Source organism: Molothrus aeneus, chromosome 12, assembly GCF_037042795.1.
Source record: "Molothrus aeneus isolate 106 chromosome 12, BPBGC_Maene_1.0, whole genome shotgun sequence".
NCBI classification, from domain to species: domain Eukaryota; kingdom Metazoa; phylum Chordata; class Aves; order Passeriformes; family Icteridae; genus Molothrus; species Molothrus aeneus.
Window position 1 is genome coordinate 4265833 of NC_089657.1, and position 23341 is coordinate 4289173.

Consider the following 23341-nt stretch of genomic DNA (forward strand, 5'->3'; position numbering starts at 1 on the left):
GTGCCAAGTTTCAACCCAGAGTGAATTTTTCCAGCTGAGTTATAAACCCCTGAAAACAGGGGGGTTTATAATGGAAACGCTGACACAACCTTAACCATAGCGCGCTTACGGGCGCCACTATAATAAAAAGGGAACAGATTAAAAAGTGTCTAAAATGTAAATCTAAAGGACTAACAGTAATTAAAATGGAAATGGCACAGGGAGGGAAGGCATGTAATTGTGAGATATCACTGTGCAGAATGCTCTCAGCTTTGTTTTGCTGGCTGTTTTTCTAATTCAGTAGGGCTTACTCATCAGTGGCAGTTCAATGCGCGTTAATGACTCTGGGATGCAGGCATCACTCTGGACAAAGAAATGATTATTGTGCGGTCAAAAGAAGTTCAAAGACAAGAAGGGAATTTCAGTTTTTTCCTTAGAGATCCACATTCAAGAGCATATAAATTAAGCCAAATGTTAAAAACCACAGTCTGAAAGCTGACTTCAAAGTCACAACTCTCTAATTAATGAACTGCGAGCTTCAGTTTGGACAAGTCGTGGTTTGATGCGCCCATAAATCAACATGACAGGTCTGTTTCACAGTCTCAGACAGCGCTTGTCATTGAGTCACATCAGATGTAAACACAGCAGAAAAAAGAGGGAATATGAAGGAGGTGCAATTGATCAACAGAATTGGTAAAAACCCACTTTTGAAACGCATTATGCATGATCACAGGAAATGGCGATAGCCTCAAGAGGCTTTCTCCTTCTGCTGTTGCTTTTTTGAATCAGATTTCTAACAGCCTTCAAAAGGGAGAATAAGAATTATGGAGCTTCTCCCCTGTGGCTGGCAGGCAATAACCCCCTGTTGTTATTTTGTGCTTCTTTCTTTTCAAAGGCGTCAAAATTTAGTTTTTTAAAGATCTTTAACTCTATATTTGAAGACAAACAATAAAGGGCTGCCACTGTCATTCTTATCAGTTACCAGGGATTGTATTTTTTCTTTCTGTTGCCACTTCTTATTAACCTCTTATTTGGTCTATTAGACATAGTTTTGAATGCAAGCCTACATGCTGGGAGAACATGAAAGTTCAGATGAGCTCAGAGGGCAGATAAAGAAATTTGAAGGGGAAAGTTACACAGCAGAATGAACGATAAAAGTTAACTCTTCTAAATTGCTGTTGTCAGACAGGAGAGCATCTCAGACACAAAGATGAGGGCTTGGAGCTTAAAGAAAAAAAAATACTTTGTGTTAAAAAAGACAAGAAGGGAAGTTAGACAATGTGATGGCATTTCAATATCTAACACACTGATTTACTGTGGTCACACTTCTGATATTACACTAGCGAAAGCAACAATAAGAAAGGACTCCTTCCTGTTTCAAGAAGAGCATTTTAACACGATAGCTGGAAAGAGAACAAGGACCTAACTCTCTCCAGCTTATTCTAGGGGTTTGGGGGGGAGTATTTTTGCTGATGGTTTTAGTGGGGATCCATTTCAACAATGCATTTCACCCCACAGGTTTGTTCAGCCCAGCTTAAGGAGGTTATTCTTGCTAAATTAGCATGGAAAAGGTGGTCTTGTATTATTTTATTTCTTCCCCCTCCCTCTGGCACTGAAAACTGACAGGCAGTGCCGTGGTGGGGGCCGGCGGCTGCCGTGCTAACGAGGGCTGAGCTTGTACCTTGACAGATGGAACAAGCGTATTCATGTACGGCATCCCCCAAGTCATTTTGTGAGTGCCTTGTCCTATTGTGGTCTCGTGAAAAAAGGAAAACACAACGAACCTCCCCAGCCCCGCTGCTGAACGGGACCCGACCCCCGAGCAGAGCAGCAGACAGAGCCCAGCGAGGTTCCTGCGGGTTTTACTCGAGGGCTGCGCGGGGTAGCAGAGGCTGAGCAGTGCCCGACAGCGAGGGGCAGAGGTGCTGGGAGGGATCTCGGCCCTGTTCCTGCTCTCCCCTGGAAAATTCGGGGCTGCCCAGAGGCAGGGGGTGCTCAGGGTCTGGCGCAGCCGCGGCGCTGGACGGAGCGCGCTGTTTCCCGAGCAGGGCCGTTTGTCCTCCGGCACTGTGACAGTTTATGTTAGGCAGTAGGGAGTAACCTAAGAAAGGAAAACAGACCTTTGACAGAAGCTTTAGGGAGGGGATCAAAAATGCAAGTTTTATCAGGATATTTCAGCATTTTAACACTGACTACTGACCTGACAACAGGACTGCACCGAGACCTTTTTTGTATGCATTCAATTGTGAGAAGTAAACAAACTGCCTTGTATCCTGTGTTTGGTAACTGGGTGGGGAGCGCAGTTTGGCAACGTGTCTTGCTTTTAAATTCTTTCTTGGACAATGGGCCTTGTATACTTTTATATCCTGGCTTTTCAAAGTAGAGTGTGTTCAAGAGCTTTTCTTAGGATAGCTGAGAAGACAACCAAAAGGGCATCATTCAATTGATATAAAGGGGTTTTTTAAAAAAACCCTGTGTGCTAACTTTGCACTCTTACGGCAAATAGGTAAAACACAGCTTACTACTAGTACTAATAATATAAATCTATTAATATAAATACATTAAGTGTATATATTTTAACATTAATATTTATGGAGGCAAACGTTACTTTTGCTCAATACAACTGTTGCTGGGGCCTGCATGCATATGGTGCTGTTGCAAATAGTTGCAACAAATGGATGTGTCAGAGCAAGCTGTTGCAAAGAAATGTAAACTCTCCGAGTTTCAGAATATCCAAACACCTATTTGTTTAGATGTGTTCCTGAAGTCCAAGGTTTTCTTTGGAAGTAAGATAAATTGAGTTTATAAATAAGGTGAATAGAATGGCTGACTCTCAGAGTTGGGGATATTAAGTCAGCTGCAGTATTAGGATTGATGGGGCATGGTGGCACAAGAAGGTGGGGGTCAAACCCACAGTTGGTGTCTGTCAGTCGTGCTCCAGCAGCTCTGGTGGGACTTTTTCCCTTTGTAACACCAGTAGGGAATGGGGCCAGTCATCCTCTGGCTTGGTGTCAAGGAAAGGTGACAGAAAGCTCAGGATCTGGCTGGAGTTTGTTTGTGAAAGTGTGCAGTTTGGTAAGAGTTAATTTTCTTTCCATAATTGTTAGCCATAATGTGTATAAGACCTCCACCTTGATATGATTCCTAGCAGATTAGGGATATTAGATAATTTCCTTCTATTTATTGTACTACTGCACTGTATTATCTTTCTATCACTCAGATAATTACTAAGGAAATCTACATTAATTTTTTTTGGCTAGCACAAGGAACTGCTAAACACTGGCATGATGTATTGATGTTTTACACAACAAAAGTTTTCCTCCTGTCATTGTACAATAAATAAAAAGATATTTATCAAAATGCAAAGCCTTTCATGGATTTTAAAGAACAAAGCAAATAAAACACAAGATGAGCATGGAAGCAAAACCTAGAGGCTTCCTTAACTGAACAAAATTAAGGACTCTGAAGCCTCGAGTACTGTACATATTAAACACTCACATTCAAGTAAGATGTTGTTTGCTAAATTATGAATGTGTGTAATTAAAATCTAGTGGCTGTTTCTATGAAAGATTTACAATGTTATTTCATCGTTTGTCATGGCTAATTAACAATATTAGATGAAGTTTTTCTTCTTCAAAGGTCTGATTTTTTCTCATTTATTTATGTCAGAAGTGATAAACAGAGTAGTTAAAAGCTTCTCCGGGTACAGTAGTGAGAAAAGCAACATGTTCTTTTACACCTCGAAGGTTCAAGGTTCACATCCCTGTGGAGTAAAGCAACTCCATCTTCTTTCTAGTGAGAATAATTAAAAATTTCAAAGTGCAGAAGTAGCAGCCTTAAATACAGCACAGAATAATTCCAATGTAACAGAAAGTATTGTGAGGCTTGATGGATGAAGAAGAGAGTGAGTATAAAATACCATAAATTAAGCCAGTCGAATTGCCTTAATAGTTGAGACAGCCCTTGAATGAGCAAACAGAGCACAGTGCAGGGTTTCTTGTTACATCTAAGTGTGATGTGATCATGGGGTGTGATTCTCATGTTCTTTGCCTCAAAGAATTACCCAAGATTTTCATCAGCATTTGCTTTACCCACCACTGGAACGCAGACATGTCTGGGGTAAAACATGAACACATGGACCAAGAAATGCTATATACATAGGATGGTAGCAGGGATTTAGGCTGGGTGAAAGCTAACCACTGGAAATGGGAATCTGCAGCCCTGTGTTAGCTCCAGCATCTTGGGGTCTTTGCCAGGGGTGGTGGGCTCACTGGCTTGGCCTTGATACCCAGTGACTGCCATCAGAAATTGAAGCAAGTTGAGGCAAGGAGCCCCGTGAATGCTCTGCCTTGCTCTTGTATTAACAAGTGTGCATTTTAATTTTTCTGTTGTTTTTTTTTCCAGCCCCAGCAGCAGCAAGTGGCCACGCAGCAGTTGGCCTTTCAGCAGCAGCTCTTACAGATGCAGCAGTTGCAGCAGCAGCACCTCCTGTCTCTGCAGCGTCAGGGGCTGCTGACGATCCAGCCCGGGCAGCCTACTCTGCCTTTGCAACCCCTTGCACAAGGTAGGTGAAGGGCTTGGGTGGCAGAGCCAGGGCAAGGGTGCACACTCACACACAATTGTCTCGTGGGGGGAAGGACAGAAAGAGCTCACAAGCTCATAGGATAATAAGCACAGAAGGATTCTGCCGGGCAGGGTGGGCGTTATGGAGGTATTTTTTGAGAAGGGCGGTGCTGCAATCCTGGGCTGCCCTGACTGGCAGGGTGCAGAGGGCTTGGAGTTCACTTGCAGTTTGCACAGCTGTAGCCGGTCTGGCAGACTCGGAGCTGCCGGTCGCGATCATCTGGGCTCGGAATCCTTCACAGGAGGAGTCTTTATTGATTCCTGGTGCTGGCTTCATGGCTGAGGGTGTGTGAGAGCAGCTTTTCCTTTCCCAGATGTGTTGATTGAGCCTTCCTGGTCCCAGCCTGGCCATGAGCTGGCACAGAGCAGCTCTGACCCGCAGGCTGGGGAGCTCTGAGTGCCCTTGGCTGTGGCTGCCAGGGAGAGGGGACAGGGCTGCTCTCCACAGCCTTCGTGTCACTGCCTCGGTGCTTCTGTTCCTTCCTCCACACTGAGGCAAATTGGGATTAACTCCATTTAATTCTAATGGTGTTATTGACAATTAGATCCTCCTACATCTTTATTCAGTCCTGCAGTCTGCAAGAAGTTACTGCTTTGCTGAAATCCCAATTTATTTTATTTTTTTAAGACATTGATACACTGAAAGCACTACTTAAATCCACAATACTTTTGACAGTGATTATAACCAAGGGTTTTTATTCTCTCTTTTTTTTTTTTTTGCTTGAATTTATTATTTTACTTTTTAAACTGGGTTTGTCTGTAAGCCGTGGGACAGTTCAACAGACTTGCCTGAGCTCTGGCTGCTGTGGTTAAAGTTGACTGTTTGGAGTTGGCATGGTTCAGGCATGCCATGGCATCAACCATGATGCTGGTATTTCTGAATAATACTGCCTTCTCCTTCCCTTGCCCCATAATAAATTTGAACATTCACCTTTATAGCTTGAGTCAGCCCAGCTTGAATGATTTGGGATCTTGAAAGCAGCCTTAGGGTTGTTCTTAGTTTCTAAATCATACAACGAATTTACATTCAGTTCTGTTCACTTAAATGGAGGGGAAAAGACGAAATTGCTTCTGTTCTTCACCCTCCTTTTTTTTCTGTGTACATAGCTGTAAAAAAGGAGAGTGAGGTGGCTGGTGAATATTAACTTACATGGATAAACAGAGGCCATACTGGGGAGTGGAGTCTGCTTTGCTGTGTGGCTGACATGCTTTATTTAGGCTTATTTTTACCAGACCCAGGAAGGTATTTGAGCCCTGTGTTGAGAGGCTGAGCTTTTGGGGGCCTAACCCCTGACTCCCCAAGTCTCAGTTCAACTTCCCAGCATCCCAAAACTGGATGCCTGGTGTAGATCAGCACTGTGCAGGAGTTGGAGGCTGATCCATGGGAAGGTGGTGCCCAGCTGGGAGCAGCAGGATCAGGCTTGGGGCAGTACCTGGTCAGTCACCATCGATGCAGAGTGATGGGGAGAAGGTGTGAAATGAGTCCAGGAAAAAAGGGCACGTAGATGAAATGCCATTTATGCTTGCAAGATGTTGTAACGTGCATTAATTATGCCTCAGATTTATTGTTGGAAGCATCCCGGGCTGTTCCCACACACCCACCGGACTCAGGCTTCAACCTTGTTAATTTTTCCCACAGCTCCTATACCATTAAGTTGGCTCAGTGAGGTTCATTGTATAGTCCATCAGTTAAGCTGTCCAAAAGAGGGCAATTGGGCAGTGACAAGACACGCTCATGTGTAATGTGAAAGAAATGAATGTGGTGATGCATGAAGTGTAATCTGTGCGGTAACACATCGGAGACACCAGTAGGTAATTCAGCCGTCATGGCATTGATTGATATGGTTAGCAGGGAAGTGTAACTATTAGTCCTCGCCCAGGAGTGTATTTAAAACCTGAGGGGTGCTGACTTGCACGCCAGACAGGACACAAACATAAGCACAGAGGGCTGGTTCTGGCAGGGAAATGAGCTGTGAGCGTTGGGGGCGGCGGGAGCCGGCAGGAAAGAGGGACTCGAGGCGGGTTGCAATCCAGCACGATATTTTATTCCTTTTTATCAGAGAGACGATGGCTTAAAACTGATGTCATTATGAGGTTTAGATCAACTTTCTGCTTGCTTGAACATGGTCACCTGGGTATGGAGGTACAAGGACACAAAGAGGTTGAGCAACTCTGTTTGTCTTTGAGCCGGTGATACCTGGGGTTGGGAAATTGAGTTCCGTGAGCAGTAATCTGTCAACTGTCCCCACAACATACATTTTTTAAACCTGTGCCTACATTTTCTTTCATAATCAAGAGGGACTAGTTGTCCTGAAAAATGCAATGAAGAGCCAGGGCTATAGTTTAAAGTAATTGGTAATGGACACTTCTTATTTAAAAAAAAAATTACATCTCTCATGCCCTTTTGTTTCCAGAACAGTTTGCAAGACTGAGACAAATACGGTAAATGTGTGTATAAAAGAAATAAAATCATTCCTCTAGTAAATGTAGCTGTGAATTCAGTTAAAAACATTTTGCTTTTATTCTTAAGTGTCTGTAATAGTAATAAATGTTTCCAAGGAGAGAATGCTACTTCATAAGTGACATTTTCGTTATGTTTTCAGAACTAATAGATTGTTTAAATCTGTATTTTAGTTTCATTTTAGTTTTTAGTGCTCCCCTATTGTCTTAAACAAAATAGCACATCCTTTAATGCTATATTTGTGTAATCTTTTCTGCTTAGTATTTAGACACTTCTATAATCTAGATTTTACATCTGTACATAGCAGCAATTTTAAAATAAACCCCATTTCAGCAGTGTTCTGAGCTGTGAGAGTGAGATCCTCAGTATCTTCAAAATGAAACTGCAAATCACACTTCAGATCACCAGTGAGTGAAAATAATAGGACTGAGACATCCGGGTGCCTGATTGCTCCCATAGATTTGGCAGTTCCAGGTCTGAATCCCATTCCTGGTCTGTAGGAAGTTACAGCGATCCCAGGTAATTGCAGTGCAGTTCTGAGAATCTGACTTGAAATTTAGCTCTCACTGCTGAAATGATACTGTTAAATGGTAAATTACATAATTTATTGCGAGTGGTCATGGATCTATTTGACTTGCTTTTGCCATTTGTTCTATTATTTTATTTAACCATTTTGCTGGATGAGTGATGAGCATACCTTTCAGCTGCCCAGTTCGACAGGCTAGTCCAGAATTATTCTAAAGGAACTAAATTTAGGGCAGGAGGAGAGAGGCTATTTCTAATTTTATTTTATTAATCAGGTGATGTAATCAATTTTTGGCAAGGGGTTGCGTGCAGACATGTATGACATCACAGTTAGCTCTTTAAATTAATGTCACCCAGCCTAAAATCCTTACTACCTCCAGCATTTTCCCCCACACAACTGGGTATATTTTATTTTTCCTTCCATCTGTGGTATAGTTGTTATTAGTACTAATGGGAGTTACACTTGTATGGGAAGTTAGATGAAACACTTTGACTTTTAGAGGCATAAATATCATGTGTGTGTCTGTTTTAGTGGCTGTAACATTTTCAGTCTTTTCTTTGGTAGATCCAGAAGTGACTAGGAGGAAAGGAAAGTGGAGAACAGGGAGAGGAGAGTGGATGATAGCCTGTGTTTAATTAAAAAGCTGCAGAAATCCAGATTAAAAAAAAAAAGTGAAAAAAGGCCAGTTATTCTTTCCCTATTTGCTTATTCTGGAAAATAAAAATAGGTGTCGGCTCATATGTTCTCATATCAATATGTTATCATCAACAGACAAGTCTATTCACTATTGTTTCAACTGAGTAAACAGTGTGTAAGGGTCAGCCCTGCTCACAGGTAATTGTTAGTGCACAGACAGTCCTGTCAAGCGTGTTAGCTAAAAATACATCCCACACTGTCACTTTGCAAGGTGTTTGAAAATAATAGCCCCCACACAGCAAAACAGGACATGGGCTTGTGTACTGACCTTTTTCTTTGTTTAATTTGCTCAGAGGTTTAATTCCAGGGGACAAGTAATAATTGAATATGTCTAATAACTAAATGCTCATTTGGGACAAAATCCATCAAAATATAATTGGCATTTGGGGCTGATGAAAGGAAAATGACGTGGCTTTAGAGAAACGGATGTGTCCTAAGAATATCTGATCACTTAATGTATAAATTGAAGCCTCTTCCCTAATATATATTAATTGCAGATGCTTAAGGATTTCAGCATTTTTTTGTAGCGAACCCGTTACTGGAGACCAACTGTTTTTGTTAATGCTACTCTGGGAAAGGCGGGGAAGGTTATTGGTCTGTCGTGCAATAATTTACTCCTCTTTGATATGCAAACGATCCACGGTGAATATAAAAAAATCCTATCAGACTCATTTCACAGTTCTTAACCACTTAGATTCTCTGGAGTCTATCGCCTCATTAGACCAGTGCTCTCCAAAGCTAGCATAATTAAAATCTTTAACAGTTTAGCAAAGTAAAGATGTTTGGCTGATCACGTTGAGATGATTATCTATCCATTGTATTCTAAATGACAAAAATAAATTAAATTTAGACCTTGGCATTTTTTATTATGTGTTTCAAATGAATATAATGCATACTGCCTTATTTTTTTTTATTTCAATACCTTAGGTTGGGTGAGGTACATGCCTGTGAGAGCTGCTGCTGTGCACTCAGAAAATGGCAGGTTTCCTTAGGATAGCTCCAGAGCTACAACATGGTGAAACAATGAACAGTCACCCAAACGATGAGTCGGAAGCACACTGATGAGAAACCTCTTTAAAAACACACAGACACTGGCTTATTATTATTATTATTATTATTTTTTCCCTGAATATTTGAGTGACGTGTCTCTACTGCTAATTTTTTCCCATGGCCTTCTCTGAAAGAGCACTGAAATAGTCTGCAGTGAGAGAAACTTGACTTGTTGGATCATGTCACAAACATTAACTTTATCCAAAAGCATGATCTCAGCGTGAGCACATGGTTCACCTTCCATTTGGCCCATTGGAGTTTGCAGTTTTCACTTGCATTAGTTACTGAATGTTGTCTCCCTAACCCTGGTGTCCACTTTGGCACATTTAAAAAAACACAATTTTTTATTATTATTTTTTCTTGAAGCTTATTTTCTGTTTTCATTTTACTTTTGAATGGCTCATTAGCATCGATCTAAGAAATGACAGTAATAATAGTGTTACTTGTATAGAAAGTTATACAGTTTTTCGGTAGACACATCCATCAATTAAGTGAGCAGTTCGAGAAACCAAAATTAATGAGAAAGATAGGTGTGTTAATGAAATAATCATAGTATAATCAATTTGACTGTTAAAATTTGAAAAGCATTTCAGGAAGACAATATGAATTCATAATTTACGTCTAAAAGTGATTAATAAAAACTGTATTTAATAACAAAGCTATTTGTCATCATTTAAAACTTAAGCACAAAATTAGTCATGTTGTGGTTCATGTTGTCATAATAATAAAGCTGAGTATTTTTTTTCCTAAGACCTTCCTTGTTTTTAATAACAGGTTTGAAAGTAGTCACCTTCCTAAAGAAAAAAAAAAAAAGGGCAAAAAAATTGTGGAAAAAGAAAGGAATCGAATTTCTTAGCTAAACAATGAGTAGCCAGTGGCCACCTTTGCTTGCTGTGGATGTGGGGGCAATTTTTGCCCAGTAGGGACTCTGAAAATGGGCCTTTGGTGTAAAAATTACAAAAAATCACAATATTTAACATGACATTTGGTGTAGGTGTGGTGTTGTGTGGATCTCTCTGCCCCACAGCCCGGATTTTGCATTCCATGAGTATTGCAGGTGTCACACCAGAGCATAACAGAGTCATGCAGTGCAGTATTAGCATTTAGTTATTAAAAAAAAAAAAAAAAATACATGCGCAAAAACACACACAGGCAAAACTAACACTAGGCTTTGTTTACTGACTCTTTGATTTAATTACTGTTTGAAGACGGCCGAATTAGCTGTTAATTGATTTAATTATCCAATTTGTTTGTTTCAGGCATGATTCCAACAGAGCTGCAGCAGCTCTGGAAGGAAGTGACAAGCTCGCACACAGCGGAGGAGGCAGCCAGCAACAACCACAGCAGCCTGGACCTGTCCACCACCTGCGTCTCCTCCTCCGCGCCCTCCAAGACCTCCTTAATCATCAACCCACACGCCTCAACTAATGGACAGCTATCAGTCCACACTCCTAAACGGGAGAGGTAGGTGCCTGCAGGTTTTCCACCACCCTGAGCATCTGGGAGCGATGGCGAAACGCTCGGGAGCGGTGGCCAAGCGCCTTGGCCTCGGTTTTGTCCTCCCCATCTCGCTCTGTCTGGTGTTGGCGTGGTTGAATAGAGTCTCCACTGGGCAGAATGTGCTCCTTTTGTTCAGATCTTTATGGCTTGTTAATTGGATCAATGTGGGCACAATTAGCTAATTAGAAGTGCATTGGATAAGCGTATTGGGAAGTGTGAAGAAGCTGGGGGTTTTTTTTGAGTTTTTCGTCACAGGTGGTGGTGCTCTTGTTGTGCTTTGGGTTTACAGGCTGGAGGGGAGCAAGAAAATCTATTGGTCAGTACAGTGCCCATTTTTCTACCAAATTTTGGTGCCTATCTCATCTAACATATTTGCCTTTTTGTACTCTGTTTTCCCTGCTTTCACAAGACATGGGAGGCTTGAGTTCACCAGGTTTCTCTAAAAACAAAGTGGCTTTTTTTTCCTTTTTTTTTAACCGCTGATAAAATTAGCTAACTGGTGTTGTTTGGCTTTTAAAAGTGTGAGTTAATTTATACTTGCTCGGTTTGCATTGTTAAAAGAAATGGCTTAAATCAGGGGTTGTCTGTTGACGTGCTTCTCGGCGCGGGCTCTGCTTTATTCCAGAGGATGCTTTATTGCAGGTTTGTTTCTTTACACCCCCAGATTTCACTGAGGCGTGTCTAACAACGTAACTTTTGCTTCTGGGGAGATAGACAGGCCCAGGCGCCGGGGCCGTGGGTGCCAGCGCCGGCTGCAGCCTCGGCGTCGCTGCTAGAAGAGGAGGAGGAGGAGGAGGAGGAGGAAGGGTCTCGAGGAGTGGGTGCAGTGGGGAGGGCAGTGCTCCTTTGCATTCAGGAGAGTCCCTTTGCCCATTTAGAAATGTTACAGCAGACACTAGTGAAAGCTGGATTTTATGGAAACTGATGGCTTTGTCTTTCCGTCCTCCTTTCATTCATTAGAAAGAGGATAATGGAATTTTTAAGCCATAGAGTTTGTATTTCTGGTGGTCTGAAAGTAGATTGATAGGGAAGCTATATAAATACCTTTTATATCTTTCTGATATTAAGAAAATAGTGCTGCTGGAAATAGATAGATTTTAAAGGAGAGCACACCCACTGTTGGAAGAAGTGCTCTGTGTGTAAGGCATCCTTTATATACCCATTGCAAAGACTTGTGTGGGAACATCAGTGAATATCTTTATAATGCATGTAAGTGCCAAGGACGTGGTTTTCATGAAGACTTACATGGGATACTAAAAAAAAAATTGGATGTTTATTAAACAATTAATTCCCTTTTTGCTGCATGTAGAACCGAACAGGATGGGTTTATGGCTTTTCAATAAATTTTTTATCTATGCTTTTCTTACGGAGTATATAAAGTAAAATCCCATGCAGCAAGATGGATCTTCTTTCACTGAATAGAGGCACGTGCTGCGTGCTAATGGCAGGAAGCAGATTCAGTTCAGTTTGAAATGCAATGGAAGTACAGGAATCTGTTCTGAAATAAGAATTTTCTCTGTGTATAGTATTGGACAGACCTGGAAATCCGTGTGTCTGAGTCCTGTAATTGTGGCCTGGAGGCAGTTGGGATCTACAGACAAGGTGATACACATGCTTTTATTAGTGAAGTTCCAGATTAATTAGGAAGGCATAAACATGCCATGGTATTGTCTGAGATTGTCTTAGTTAAGAAGACTAAATCCTCAGTGCTGGAATCAATACCTGTGTTATTAAGCTTGCCTTATACTTTGCTTGCATATCTGCTGAATTCTCTGAAATATCGAAATATGAAATAAGTATATTTAGGAATACAAATAAGAGGGCTACAGACTTTGCTTTGTCCTGCCTCTCTTTGGTACATGGAGGCTTTATGCCATCCATTTGCTGCAGTGATTGAATTACATGTTTATCCATAAGTAGAGCAGGAGTCTACAGGCAGGAGAATGCCTCCTGATGCACTTAAGGGTTTTGTTGCAGTCTCATCAGGCACCCTGGTGCCTGCCTGGATTTCATGTGACACAGAAACTCCTCTTGGTGAGATATTTTGCAGTGGTTTCCTTTCTGAAAGGATATTTATCTACAGTCAGGGACTTCAGGGTGGGGAGTGAGCAGAAAGGGAAGAGTTGCAGTGCTCTGCCATCACATGTATGTTTGAAAGCTCACAGAAAGTGAAATTTTAGTGGGCTTGCAAAAGAAAGCACAGGCACAAGCAGCGGTTTAGTAATTTTTTTTTTATTGCAAAAGTTAGGACTAGAAAAATCATGGATCTGGTGGGAGCATGAGTTTGCTGGACTTAGAGTTAAATCCATGTGTGTTCTTGTACCCATCTGGTTCAGGACAACAAATCTAAGGAGACTTTTGGAAGCAGTTCCTAGCTCAGGCTCAGGTCAGGTGAGGCTGTGGGAAGGACTCACTAGGGAGGAATCAGCTCTTCCACCTCCCCCTCACAGCCTGGGCTGGCCAGGGAAGGTTTTTGACTCGTGGACTTCCCCTCCTTCCTGCACATTCTGTGCTAACCTTATGTTAGCTCTGATCTGATACAAGCAAGAGCTATTTATTTAGATTTAACCAACAATAAAAAGCACATAGTAAAATCTGTAAGTGTCCTAAAAGTTAAGCACAGCCGGATCATAACGACTGCCCAGCAGCCATAAATAATCATATACAGGTAACATTAACTTTTAGGGTGTGCTGTAAAGCTGTTTTCAACCCCTTTCTCTTGGGCTTTTGAGAAGGAGTGGGCTGCAGGAGGCAGGTTGGTTATGTGGGAGTTACTATCATCACTGTCATCTCTGGCACATGTCACTGGGATAGTTCAGGCTGTGTTTAGGGGGTTCCTGATCCCACAGGTCAGGTTGCCAGGCTGCTCCAGACCTGCGAGACAGGAGGCACCTGTGTTAGAATCAGCAGGCGAGCAGCAGATCTGCTCTGTATCTTGGGTAAAAACACATTCTGGTTATAAACAAGGGGTTTAAAATAGCAGGAGCAGTAGTCATTGGCTGCCTGGCGTGCCCACGCGTCGCCGTGCCGCCAGCCCAGACTGGGGTTCTGCACAGGCTGCAGGGACACAGCTCTGGTGACACTGGTGACACTGCCCACTGTGGGGCTGCTGTCCTTGGGGCCCAGTGACAGCAAAGTTTCTCCTTTGTGACTAAAAAGCAAACAGCAGGTAGACAGCCAGAGTCACTCGGGACATCGAAAAAGCAAAAACACATTCAAAAGCAGGAGGCACCCTCCCTCCTGGGCCAGGGAACACTGGTGCTGCACTTGGTTTCTGCATGCTCTGTGTGTATGGCTTCCCTGAGAATGAAACAATTCCAGCTATAAATAATGGGTTAATGCTTTCATTCATTTGGGCTTTAAATGTATATTACATCTATGCTTTTGTCCCACATTTCGCCCAGTTTCTGTAAGTAGCAGCAGCAGCAGCTCTGGGGTTTGGTGCACAGCAATCTGTTAAGGAGATAAATAATCTGCTTTGGCATGACACTCCTACTCTCCTCTTTAATTTGTCTTACACAAGGAAAATTATAATTAAATCATTCAGGGTAAACCCTTGAGTGTAGAGAAGGAAAAAACACACTTTGGTAAAGATTGCCAATAGAGACCAACTTCCCTGTTGTGCCGTGCAGAGACATTTATCAATATTCAGCACTATTAAAGAGGGAACATTTTGTGTGATTTGTGAGGCGGATGCCAAAGCTCAAATCAAGGCTTGTTAAGATCCTTTCCCCATGCAATCATGGGCATTCAGCATCATTAGAATTCAGCACTGACTGTGTGTTTCATGCTTTGATTTTACTCAGACAATTTAATAATGTTTATTGTGCTGATTATATATATAAATTCACTCAATGCAATAAACATACCTCAGTCATCAGTACCCTAAGGGAAATATTTAGTTATAGATACTTGTATTCATTCAGGATAAGGGAAAGTGAGACCATCAACCAGCATGCAAACCTCTCATCATCTTATCAGCATTTGGGTTTCTTCAGTAACAAGCAGTTTTTCTCTACACAAGTAAATAAATAAATAACAGGAGCCAGTTAAGTACATCTGCTGTGCTTAGAAATGTCAGGGACAGTACCCACTTTCCATCTTGTGCCACTGCATCTTACTTGGGAGAAACCTGATTATTTTCTTAAGAAAAGCACTGAAACAAAGCAGGGGGGTGCCCGGTCACTTCAGGTGGCTACTAACTGTAGAACCTGATTAACAGTGTGCATCCTGAAACCTGCATGCTTGGGAATATTCCCCATGTGGGTAGGTTTAAAAACCAGAACAGGGCAGAATTCATCGGTGCTTTGCAGTGGGCAGAGATTGCTCCAGTTTGGGCTTGAACTGGGAGGTGTGGGGGTGCAGTGGAGCTGTTGGACACCTTGTGCTGGTCCCATCCCCTGGTACCATCCTGCACTGACTGCAGCAGAGCCAGGATAGTGGAGGCTGTACATAAACAAGTGAGTTAATGAAGGTCCCGACCTGTTAATATAAGAAGTGCATCTGTTGTTTACCAGGAGTAAGGTGAAGAGTTGCAGTTAAAGGCTTCGTGTCCAAAAGACCTTTCTCCATCTGCCAGCAGTCCCATCTCTTCCCCTCATTGCCTTTATAGCCTCTCCGCATACACTTGAGTCTTGTCCTCCCACATAAGCAAGCAGCCATCTCATAGGAAAAATAGATGGGATAAACAAGGGGATTTTAAAATTGCTTTTTCTTGCCAGCGTGGCAGGAGGACAGGGTCTGGAGAATGCTCTGAAGGGAAGTGAGGAATGGAATGGCAGACCACTGATCTGCTGCTTAGGCCTAATGACTCATGCTTTACTGTTGTTATCTTCCATGCCAGCTGATCCTCCATCAAAATCCCAAGGCCCTTAGATGAGGGCATTAGGATTCAGCACAATTAAGAATTACAGACTTGGGTCCATTATTAATGCTCGGGATGAAACAGTTCAGCCTGCAGTCCATATGCTCCCAGGGCCCCATCCTCTCTTGGCCAGCCTCTCCACTTAGTCCCTGGCATTCATTCTGCACTGGTGCCAGCATCAGATCTGCTCAGCCATGTCAGCTCCCCTCAGTTGCTCCCTACAGCTGATTTTAGTTCATTATTCTTCACCATCAGCAGAGTTGTGTTGGATTAGGCTGCCTCAGATCCATTCTCCCTTAAGAAATAGGTGTTCCTGGGCCCTTTCCTCCCAGGAGGTATTTAGCTACTCCATGTACTCAAATCCCATTGTGACCTTTGTGCTCTTACCCATGGTCTGAGCAGCTCAGGTGCCTCCATCCTTGCTGTGGAGCCAGGTTGGAGTGGGAGACTTGAGCCTGGATGGCCCAGCTGGGTGTCTGATAAACAATCCTGCTTTCCACATGGCTGCTGTCCTTCTCATTGCACCTGGAATGGCTGTGGGGCTGCTTGGGCTGTTGGTGATGATGACACTGTGACAGCAGGGTCCCCAGCCTGGCCATCTCCATTTACTCTGTGCAGGTACAGCCCAAAGTGTCCCAGTGTCCAATCCCTTGGCACTCACTCCCCTGCCAAAGAAATGCCACCAGTTACTGAAGGCTTCCCTCTGAGTCACTCTTCTGTAATCAGCTTTGAAAAAACACCGGCTGTGACTCAGACCTGGGGCTGTTAATCTTCAGTTTTAAGCCTTATCAGGCACTTTTTATTGTTCGTGCTTTTCAGATGCGGGTGTGGAGCCTCCTGTGCGTCGCCCGCACCCACCGTCTGCCGCGGTGCTAAATCAGTTGTACAATTCCACTTGCTCTGCCCAGGAGCTCCTTCATCAGCTTCTCAGGGAATTCCTGCACTGAACTAAAAGCAGCTTGTTATACTTGCTTTTCCCTAGGAAAGATGCTAAGTTAACCAGCCTGTGAATGTTTGATGTGGCCCCTGGCTGGAGCAGGGTGCTGGGTTTGATGCTTGGGAAGCTGCCCCAGCATCAGGGAGCTCCTGCACGCCAGCGTTTCACTTCTCTCTGGTCCTGTGTAATAACCATCAGTTGTACAACTCCAAACACTAAGCTAATGTATCAAAAAGCACTTAAAATAGATTGGGTGAGCCTTGGCAGACGCCTAACAGAACTCTTCCAAATTTTAGCATATGTATTGTTTTATTCCTCCATCTGGCCAACAGATCATTGTTTGATATCTGAGTGCTTTGCATATCTCCTCCCTTTTCTTGCAACTGAGATACTTACACGTGCATTTAATACAGCTTAATGCTATTTTTACATACCAGAGAAATAGCTGATGGCTTTCTGTTAATTGCATGCACTTTGCAGTTAAACTTTTACTAAAACATTCCTCTCTAAATACTTAAAGTCCAATGAAAATTTGTCCTCTTCTTTTATTAGAGGTGTTTATGTAGTACTCTTAAAAAGGGACCTGGTTTTCGTTTACTGCACTGTGGATTTCTGTTTCTTTTTATTTCCTTCTATGTGCAAGTTGTCCTTCCTCAGAATTTGGTCAGGTCTGATTGTCCTGAAGAGCTGAGCAGGGAGCTGATAAAGAGCTCTGTTATTTTTTTAACATATATAGCACAAACTGAGAACAGAAACACCCTTGAAAGGGCTGTAGAAGTAGAGGAGTTAGGTGACTTTTGTGTGACTATTTTCTGTGCTGTTCAATAAAAATGGAGCAGTTAGTATGACAGCTGTTATATCATGTTATATCGTACTGCTAAGATATTGAGCAGCATTTAAAGTAAAACTCCACCATTAAGCTGTATAAACTTTATCCATTTCACTGTGGTTTAATGGAAAAAAAATGAGTTTCTCAATAAAATGACATCATTTTTCCCAGGTTGTAATGTTCACTTTACAACTGTTTTTCTTTAATTCAATTTGTTTTACTTTACTTTTTCTTGGCATCTTTTTTTTTTTTTCTTGCAGTTTGGAGAGGGGGAAATCTCTTTTTGTAGAGCAGCTAGGTACTGCTCAAACCTCTCTTCCCTGCTTTTCCCTTCTCCTTGCTCCCTCAACATCTTGTGCTAATCTGGAGCTCTATTTTTGTCAGGCAGACACGGCTGTATTTTCAAAGTAGCGAGATGCACATTTAAATTTGGTAGTCGGGATTTGTGGTTCTACCTGCTGCACAGTGAGGGTTGGGGGAAGGAGCCCAAGGAAAATTCATATTGCATTGCTTGCTGCTGGAGCAACGTTTGTGAAATGCCATGGGGTGTTTTTCTGTATAGCTGGCAGTGGTAAGGTAGGAGGCCTGTAATTTCTTCTGTGTGATCAGGAAAACATATGTATATTGTAAAGTAGATTCTTGTCATTAAAAGGATGGTATAAGCCCAGGCAGGGAAACTGCTAATATGTGTTACAGCTTGTCATTTTGGGCTGCATGAATAAAGAGGAGAGCTATTCCTTTGGGAGATGATCTCGGGAACTGAGCAACAGATCCGCTAGCCAGCAAATTCTTTTTAACTGTAATTTTCCTTTTTGTGTATACTCAAAAATAACATCACGATGGGCCCTTAAATACCATTTCATACACAGAGCACAATTTCCACAGCACAGGTGGTGCTAATATAGGACAGTCCCCTAGGCACTTGTCGCCAGGAGTTGTACAGCTTGTTCAGTGTCTGCATCCATATGGCAATCTGTCCCATTCATAGAAAGACATTGTAGCTGTGCCTGTGGGTGCTGTGGTCAATGTAGTGTAAAAAGTAGATTTTAACTCTCAGCAACCTATGTTCTGCTGTTTGTTTTATTGTAGAATCCAATTTATAACATGGGGGAAGAAAAATCAGCTCAGAGCAAATTCCAGAACAATCTGGCTGGCTGGGGTTTGTGTTTATTCTTGGAGCGCATGGTTAATCAGCAGGTGCACAGCCCTGCTCTCCGCGCGCTCTAATGAACAGTTTACAGGAAGTCTTGCTCGGAAGAAACATTTTCCTTGTTGTTTATACTGTGAATTAACTCAGAAGTTGCAAAGCTGTAAACGATGTTAGCTGGCCATGTATGTCATGCAAGTCTGGTCTGTACTTCTTGTCTTTTTCTGGCTTTCTTTCCCACTGTTGCGTGGTTTTCCCTGGGATGCTCAGACAGGATGTTGAGCTTCTCTGTGCTCTGAGAGGGGCAAATCATGGCACAGGGGCCCTCCCAAAAAGCAGAGTGAAGCTCTAGTGTTGCCCAGCAGTTCAGATCTAGCTGTATGAATATGATTTGTGGCTGCTCTGGTACCTATCAGTCCAATGCCAAGTGTTGTTCTGTTTTAGTGGGACTATTTGTTATGCCTTTTAGTAAACACAAACAAATAGACTGCCTAGCACCTGCAGCAGCATATGATATTTACACTACCTGTATGATTCAGCGCGCTTCCCTGGGGAAGCAGGCTTGTGTCCTCTGCATTTTTAGTGCTTTTTCAAACGGCATTCTTCCAAGGGGAGAGCATGCGGCAGAGAGAATGGAGTGCTCTAGCTGTAGTTCTCCCTTGGAATCATTATTTATCTTAATTATATTTTTATAAACATTTCCCCAAGGGCACTTTGCTGCTGCTGCTGCAGGGGTGTGGACCAGGGCCCCCGCAGCGAGCTGCCAGGCTGTGTGTGATGTGACAGTCACCTTCTGCGCAGGTTTTGTTGTGCCTGTGGGACAGGGGTGAAAAATACTGACGTGAATAATCCCTGTTAATCATATTTGTTGACGTATCACTGGTTTATATAAGAGTGGAAGACTCGCCTCAACTCTAAATGTAACAGAATATAATTTTGTTGAACAAGTACAGATCTTGTTTCTCAGTGTTTTCTTTTACTGTAAATTCGAATGTTACAACAGAATATAAATTACAGTAAAATAAGGTTGGCAAACAGGATCTTTTTACAAAGTATGTATGTTCGTTGGTAATTTTACACCTCCATCTCAGTGAAGTCCAAGGTCTAATCCTGTGTTTTTATACTTGTGTGTGTTCTTAAAAGGGTTGCTGAATTGGGGCCAAAGCTTTGCCATTGCCACCTCCCTCTGCCATGTGAAATGGGTGTGTTAGAGGGATGGGATTGCTGTGCTAAAAGTCAGTGTTAAAAAAAAAAACCCAAACTGAAAAAAAAAACCCGCAGAACATCCCCCCAGCCCCAAAAAACCCAAGAAAGTGGTTGGATCACATTTTTTTCCTAATTAAACTAAGATACTGAATCAATCCGTTTTAATCTGAATAAATTAGGAGACTGTTCAGAGAGGAATAAAATGAGATTTAGCAGGGATAAGTAGAAAGTAGCCCAGCTAGGAAATCAAAATTCCAAACTGCGGGTTTGACATGACACGTCAGCTGCTCAGCATCGGCTGTGTGGGAAATGGCTGAGGCATAATCAGGGTTGAGAAATCAAGGTGGGACACTCTGTGCCATGTCTTAGTCAAAAAGGTAAATGCAGTCATGGGAGGCATAAACATGCATGTTGCATCCGAGTCCTTTTTTTTTTTTTCCTGTTCTACTTTATGCAGAACCAGTTAAACCACATTGAGTGTGATGTACAATTGGCCACTCTCTTGCAGAAAGGATAAAGGGAAGCTGGAGCAAATATAGAGGAGAGCAGCTAGGATGATAAAGGAGTTGGAGGGAATAGGCTATGAAGACAGATTAAAGGGAATTAAAGATCTACACCCTGGAAAAATAGAGGCTCTAGGAGGATATGATTATGGTATGTAAGTACATGAAGTGATGCTACAAAGAAGAAGAAGGAAAAAATTGTTCTCATTAGTTAGCAGTGCTGGAATTTAAAATCCAGCGTTTCAAATCGTGTGTGTCTGGGTATATTTGATGTACTTTTCACCACAGTACCTAGGCACAAGGTTGAAATAAAAAAATAAGAGTTTTAAATCATAGAGAAACTCGTTAATTCAAATGCAGGAGTGGAATTTGTACCGGAGATAAGTGATGGATTTTTTGCAATGGGCATTTCTTTTAAATGCTCTAGAAATACATTTAATTTCTCCAAGGAAGGGATGTAGGGCAGTGACTGTCCAGGCCCTGTGGCAGTTTCCCTGCAGGACTAGAAGAGGGGCTGCCATTAGAAGGAGAATGTGTTAGAGCGCTGGAGGGTCATAACGCTGATTAATAATCCAAACCATCAGTGGATAGATCAAAACCAGAAGATGATGCTTATAATTATCCAGTCTGGTTCTGCTCTTTGCAGTGAGAGTGGGGGTAGAAGGGAAGGGGAATGTCAGCCAGATTTTGTCTTAGTCTTGCTGCCGATTCTCCAGTGTTCTCCTTGCAGAACAGGAATTTAGGGAATAGTGCCACAAGAGGGATAAATGGGGAGCAGTGATTTGGGATGCAGAGGTGGCCTCATGTTACAACATCACTACTGTTTCCCTTCTTAGGCTACAGGAGTACACAAGTTAGTGCACACCAATTAGAAGAGAGGATTTCAGCCTGTGAGCTGCAGTTTTAACTTGATTTGTCTTAAATTGGTGTAGTCATTTAAAATGTACTATAACCTCTTGTTACTTCCAATAGGGCTTGATGTAAAACATGAGCTGCTTCTAGTCCTAGGTCTGGACGTGGACTAAAGTAGTGAGGAAGAGAAGTGCTCCTCTAAAAAGCATCCAAAAATTTGCAAGCCAGTTGTAGAAGGAGCTGTCACTGACCACTCCCATCAAATTCCAGCTCTCCTGCAGGCTCATGACCTTCTGTTAAGCTTTATCCAGTGATGGGGAGGCATCACCCTGCCCAGACAAGCCCCCTGTTGTCTGCTTCCTGGGCTGTTCCTGAGGCTTGGACAGGAGCATGAGTATCTAGAAGTTGTTTTTTTGGTTTTTTTCCATTATTGGTTGGTGGTATTTTTAGTTCACAGTTTAGAGAGGAAAGAGGTGCTGTGCCACCTTACTAAGAATTTGAAGGGATTTTCACCGGTGGAACTTCACTGCAAAACACATTTTTGCATCTGTGTTTGGTTGATTCTCTCATGAAGGCAGGAACTTGCACTTGAGCACAGTTTGTACAATGATTTAATCATTACTTCTTCCGTTTCATTTTAAAATCAGTTACAGTGAGTGTTTCTGACTCAGAAAATTGTGACTTTTTCGGCAGCCTTACTCTTTCAGTGCCTTCTGATGAGCTTTAGAGCTCACCAGGCAGTCACAAGTCTGGGAGAGCCGTGTTGCTTCCCAGGTGTGTGTCTCCTTCTCCTGTACAGGACCAAAATTGTGGCATTCTGCCTCAATGGCTGTGCCATTTAAATCAGAGAGCGGGGGAATGTGGTGTGAGACAGAGCCCCATGCTCCTGCCTGGGCTGTACACAGGTATCAGTTTCATGGCAGCTGGCAAAGATGAGGTCACTTCCCAATGACCCTGAGGAATAAAGTAAAATTAACAAGGCAGTTCTGCACTTTCTGAGGGTGCTGTACTCCAGCTCCTTGCAGGAGGAAAGCAGGAGACGTGGTATTGATTTTTCAGCGTGCAGGTGGCTCAGGCATGTTCTGAGCTCTGTTAGAACGTGAGCAGATGCTTCATAAATGCAATAGAAAGTCAAGAATGCTTCTCTACATCACTGACTTCCCCCAGTATTTTGGCAAAGATCATTGGCCCAAACAGATGTGGAAGAAAGAGAGTGGAATTATGAAGTATGTCAGCATCATGAATATTTAAAATACGGTCCACTGTGCGGCAGAAGCACAGACACACTGAGGCTTCTGCTTAGCTGGATTTTATATCTACCTATGACTTCTTAGCCAGTGGGTATACAAACACAGTACCCAGTTTCTCGTGGTTAATAAGTGGGGGGTTGAATGAAACCATTTAAGGAACACAGGGAGCTTTCATGCTGGGGTTTTGGTCACTGCTTTCCCCAATACCCAGCATACCCATCTCACTTTGGGGTGTCATATTTACTCTCCATCAGCACTTAGCTATCTCTGGTGTCTCTGTCTCCTGTGCTGTTGTGTCCCAGAGTGTGGTTCTTCCTGGGTGCTGTAGCACAGCAGGTGTGTTCCAAAAGGTGAGTGGCTGGCAGGAGTGGGCCGTGCAAGTACAGCCATCCCTGTAGGAATGGGAGGTGAAGTTGCTACCAGACCCTCTGGAGATCATTGGGGTTATGGGGCAATGTAGGGGGAAGAAGGAAGAGGTTAATTTCCTCTCCTCTATCCAGCAAGCCCAGAGTTGTGGGAGTGCCTGACCCTTTTCCCTTCCCCTCTGTACTGGAAATAGAGCTGGAAGCAGCAGAAAATAAGTGGACACTTACACAGTTTTCAGTCTCATATATAGATTTTGTTATTCTCTTTTATGCCATTAATAAGTGACTTATGCAAGACATTTCACTTGCCAGAGTGTTCTTTGCTGTAGTTCAATGTAATAATGCATCACTATTGCATTATTTGGATGTAATTCTATTGTATTAACTACTTTTTATGCAAGTATCTTACAAAGAGAAAGAAACCCCATGTTGTCTTGAATTTACGTAATTTATTCCTTCAGTACTTTAAAAATTATGTCTTGTTATAAAATAATTTCCACTAACTGCTATTGCATCACCAGTACCCAACCATGAATATGCATTCCTGGGAAGG

The 23341-nt window shown here is 42.5% G+C and overlaps 1 protein-coding gene across 4 annotated transcripts in view; it reads left to right on the forward strand.

The window, feature by feature from the left end:
- FOXP1 (forkhead box P1) overlaps positions 1-23341 on the forward strand; it is a 371654-nt gene that overhangs the window by 302370 nt on the left and 45943 nt on the right. For all 4 annotated transcript variants that reach the window (XM_066557818.1, XM_066557819.1, XM_066557822.1 and 1 more), the window contains 2 exons: positions 4384-4543; positions 10595-10799. In XM_066557818.1, the coding sequence (XP_066413915.1) occupies positions 4384-4543; positions 10595-10799 (365 nt within the window). The remainder of the gene's footprint in view (positions 1-4383; positions 4544-10594; positions 10800-23341) is intronic.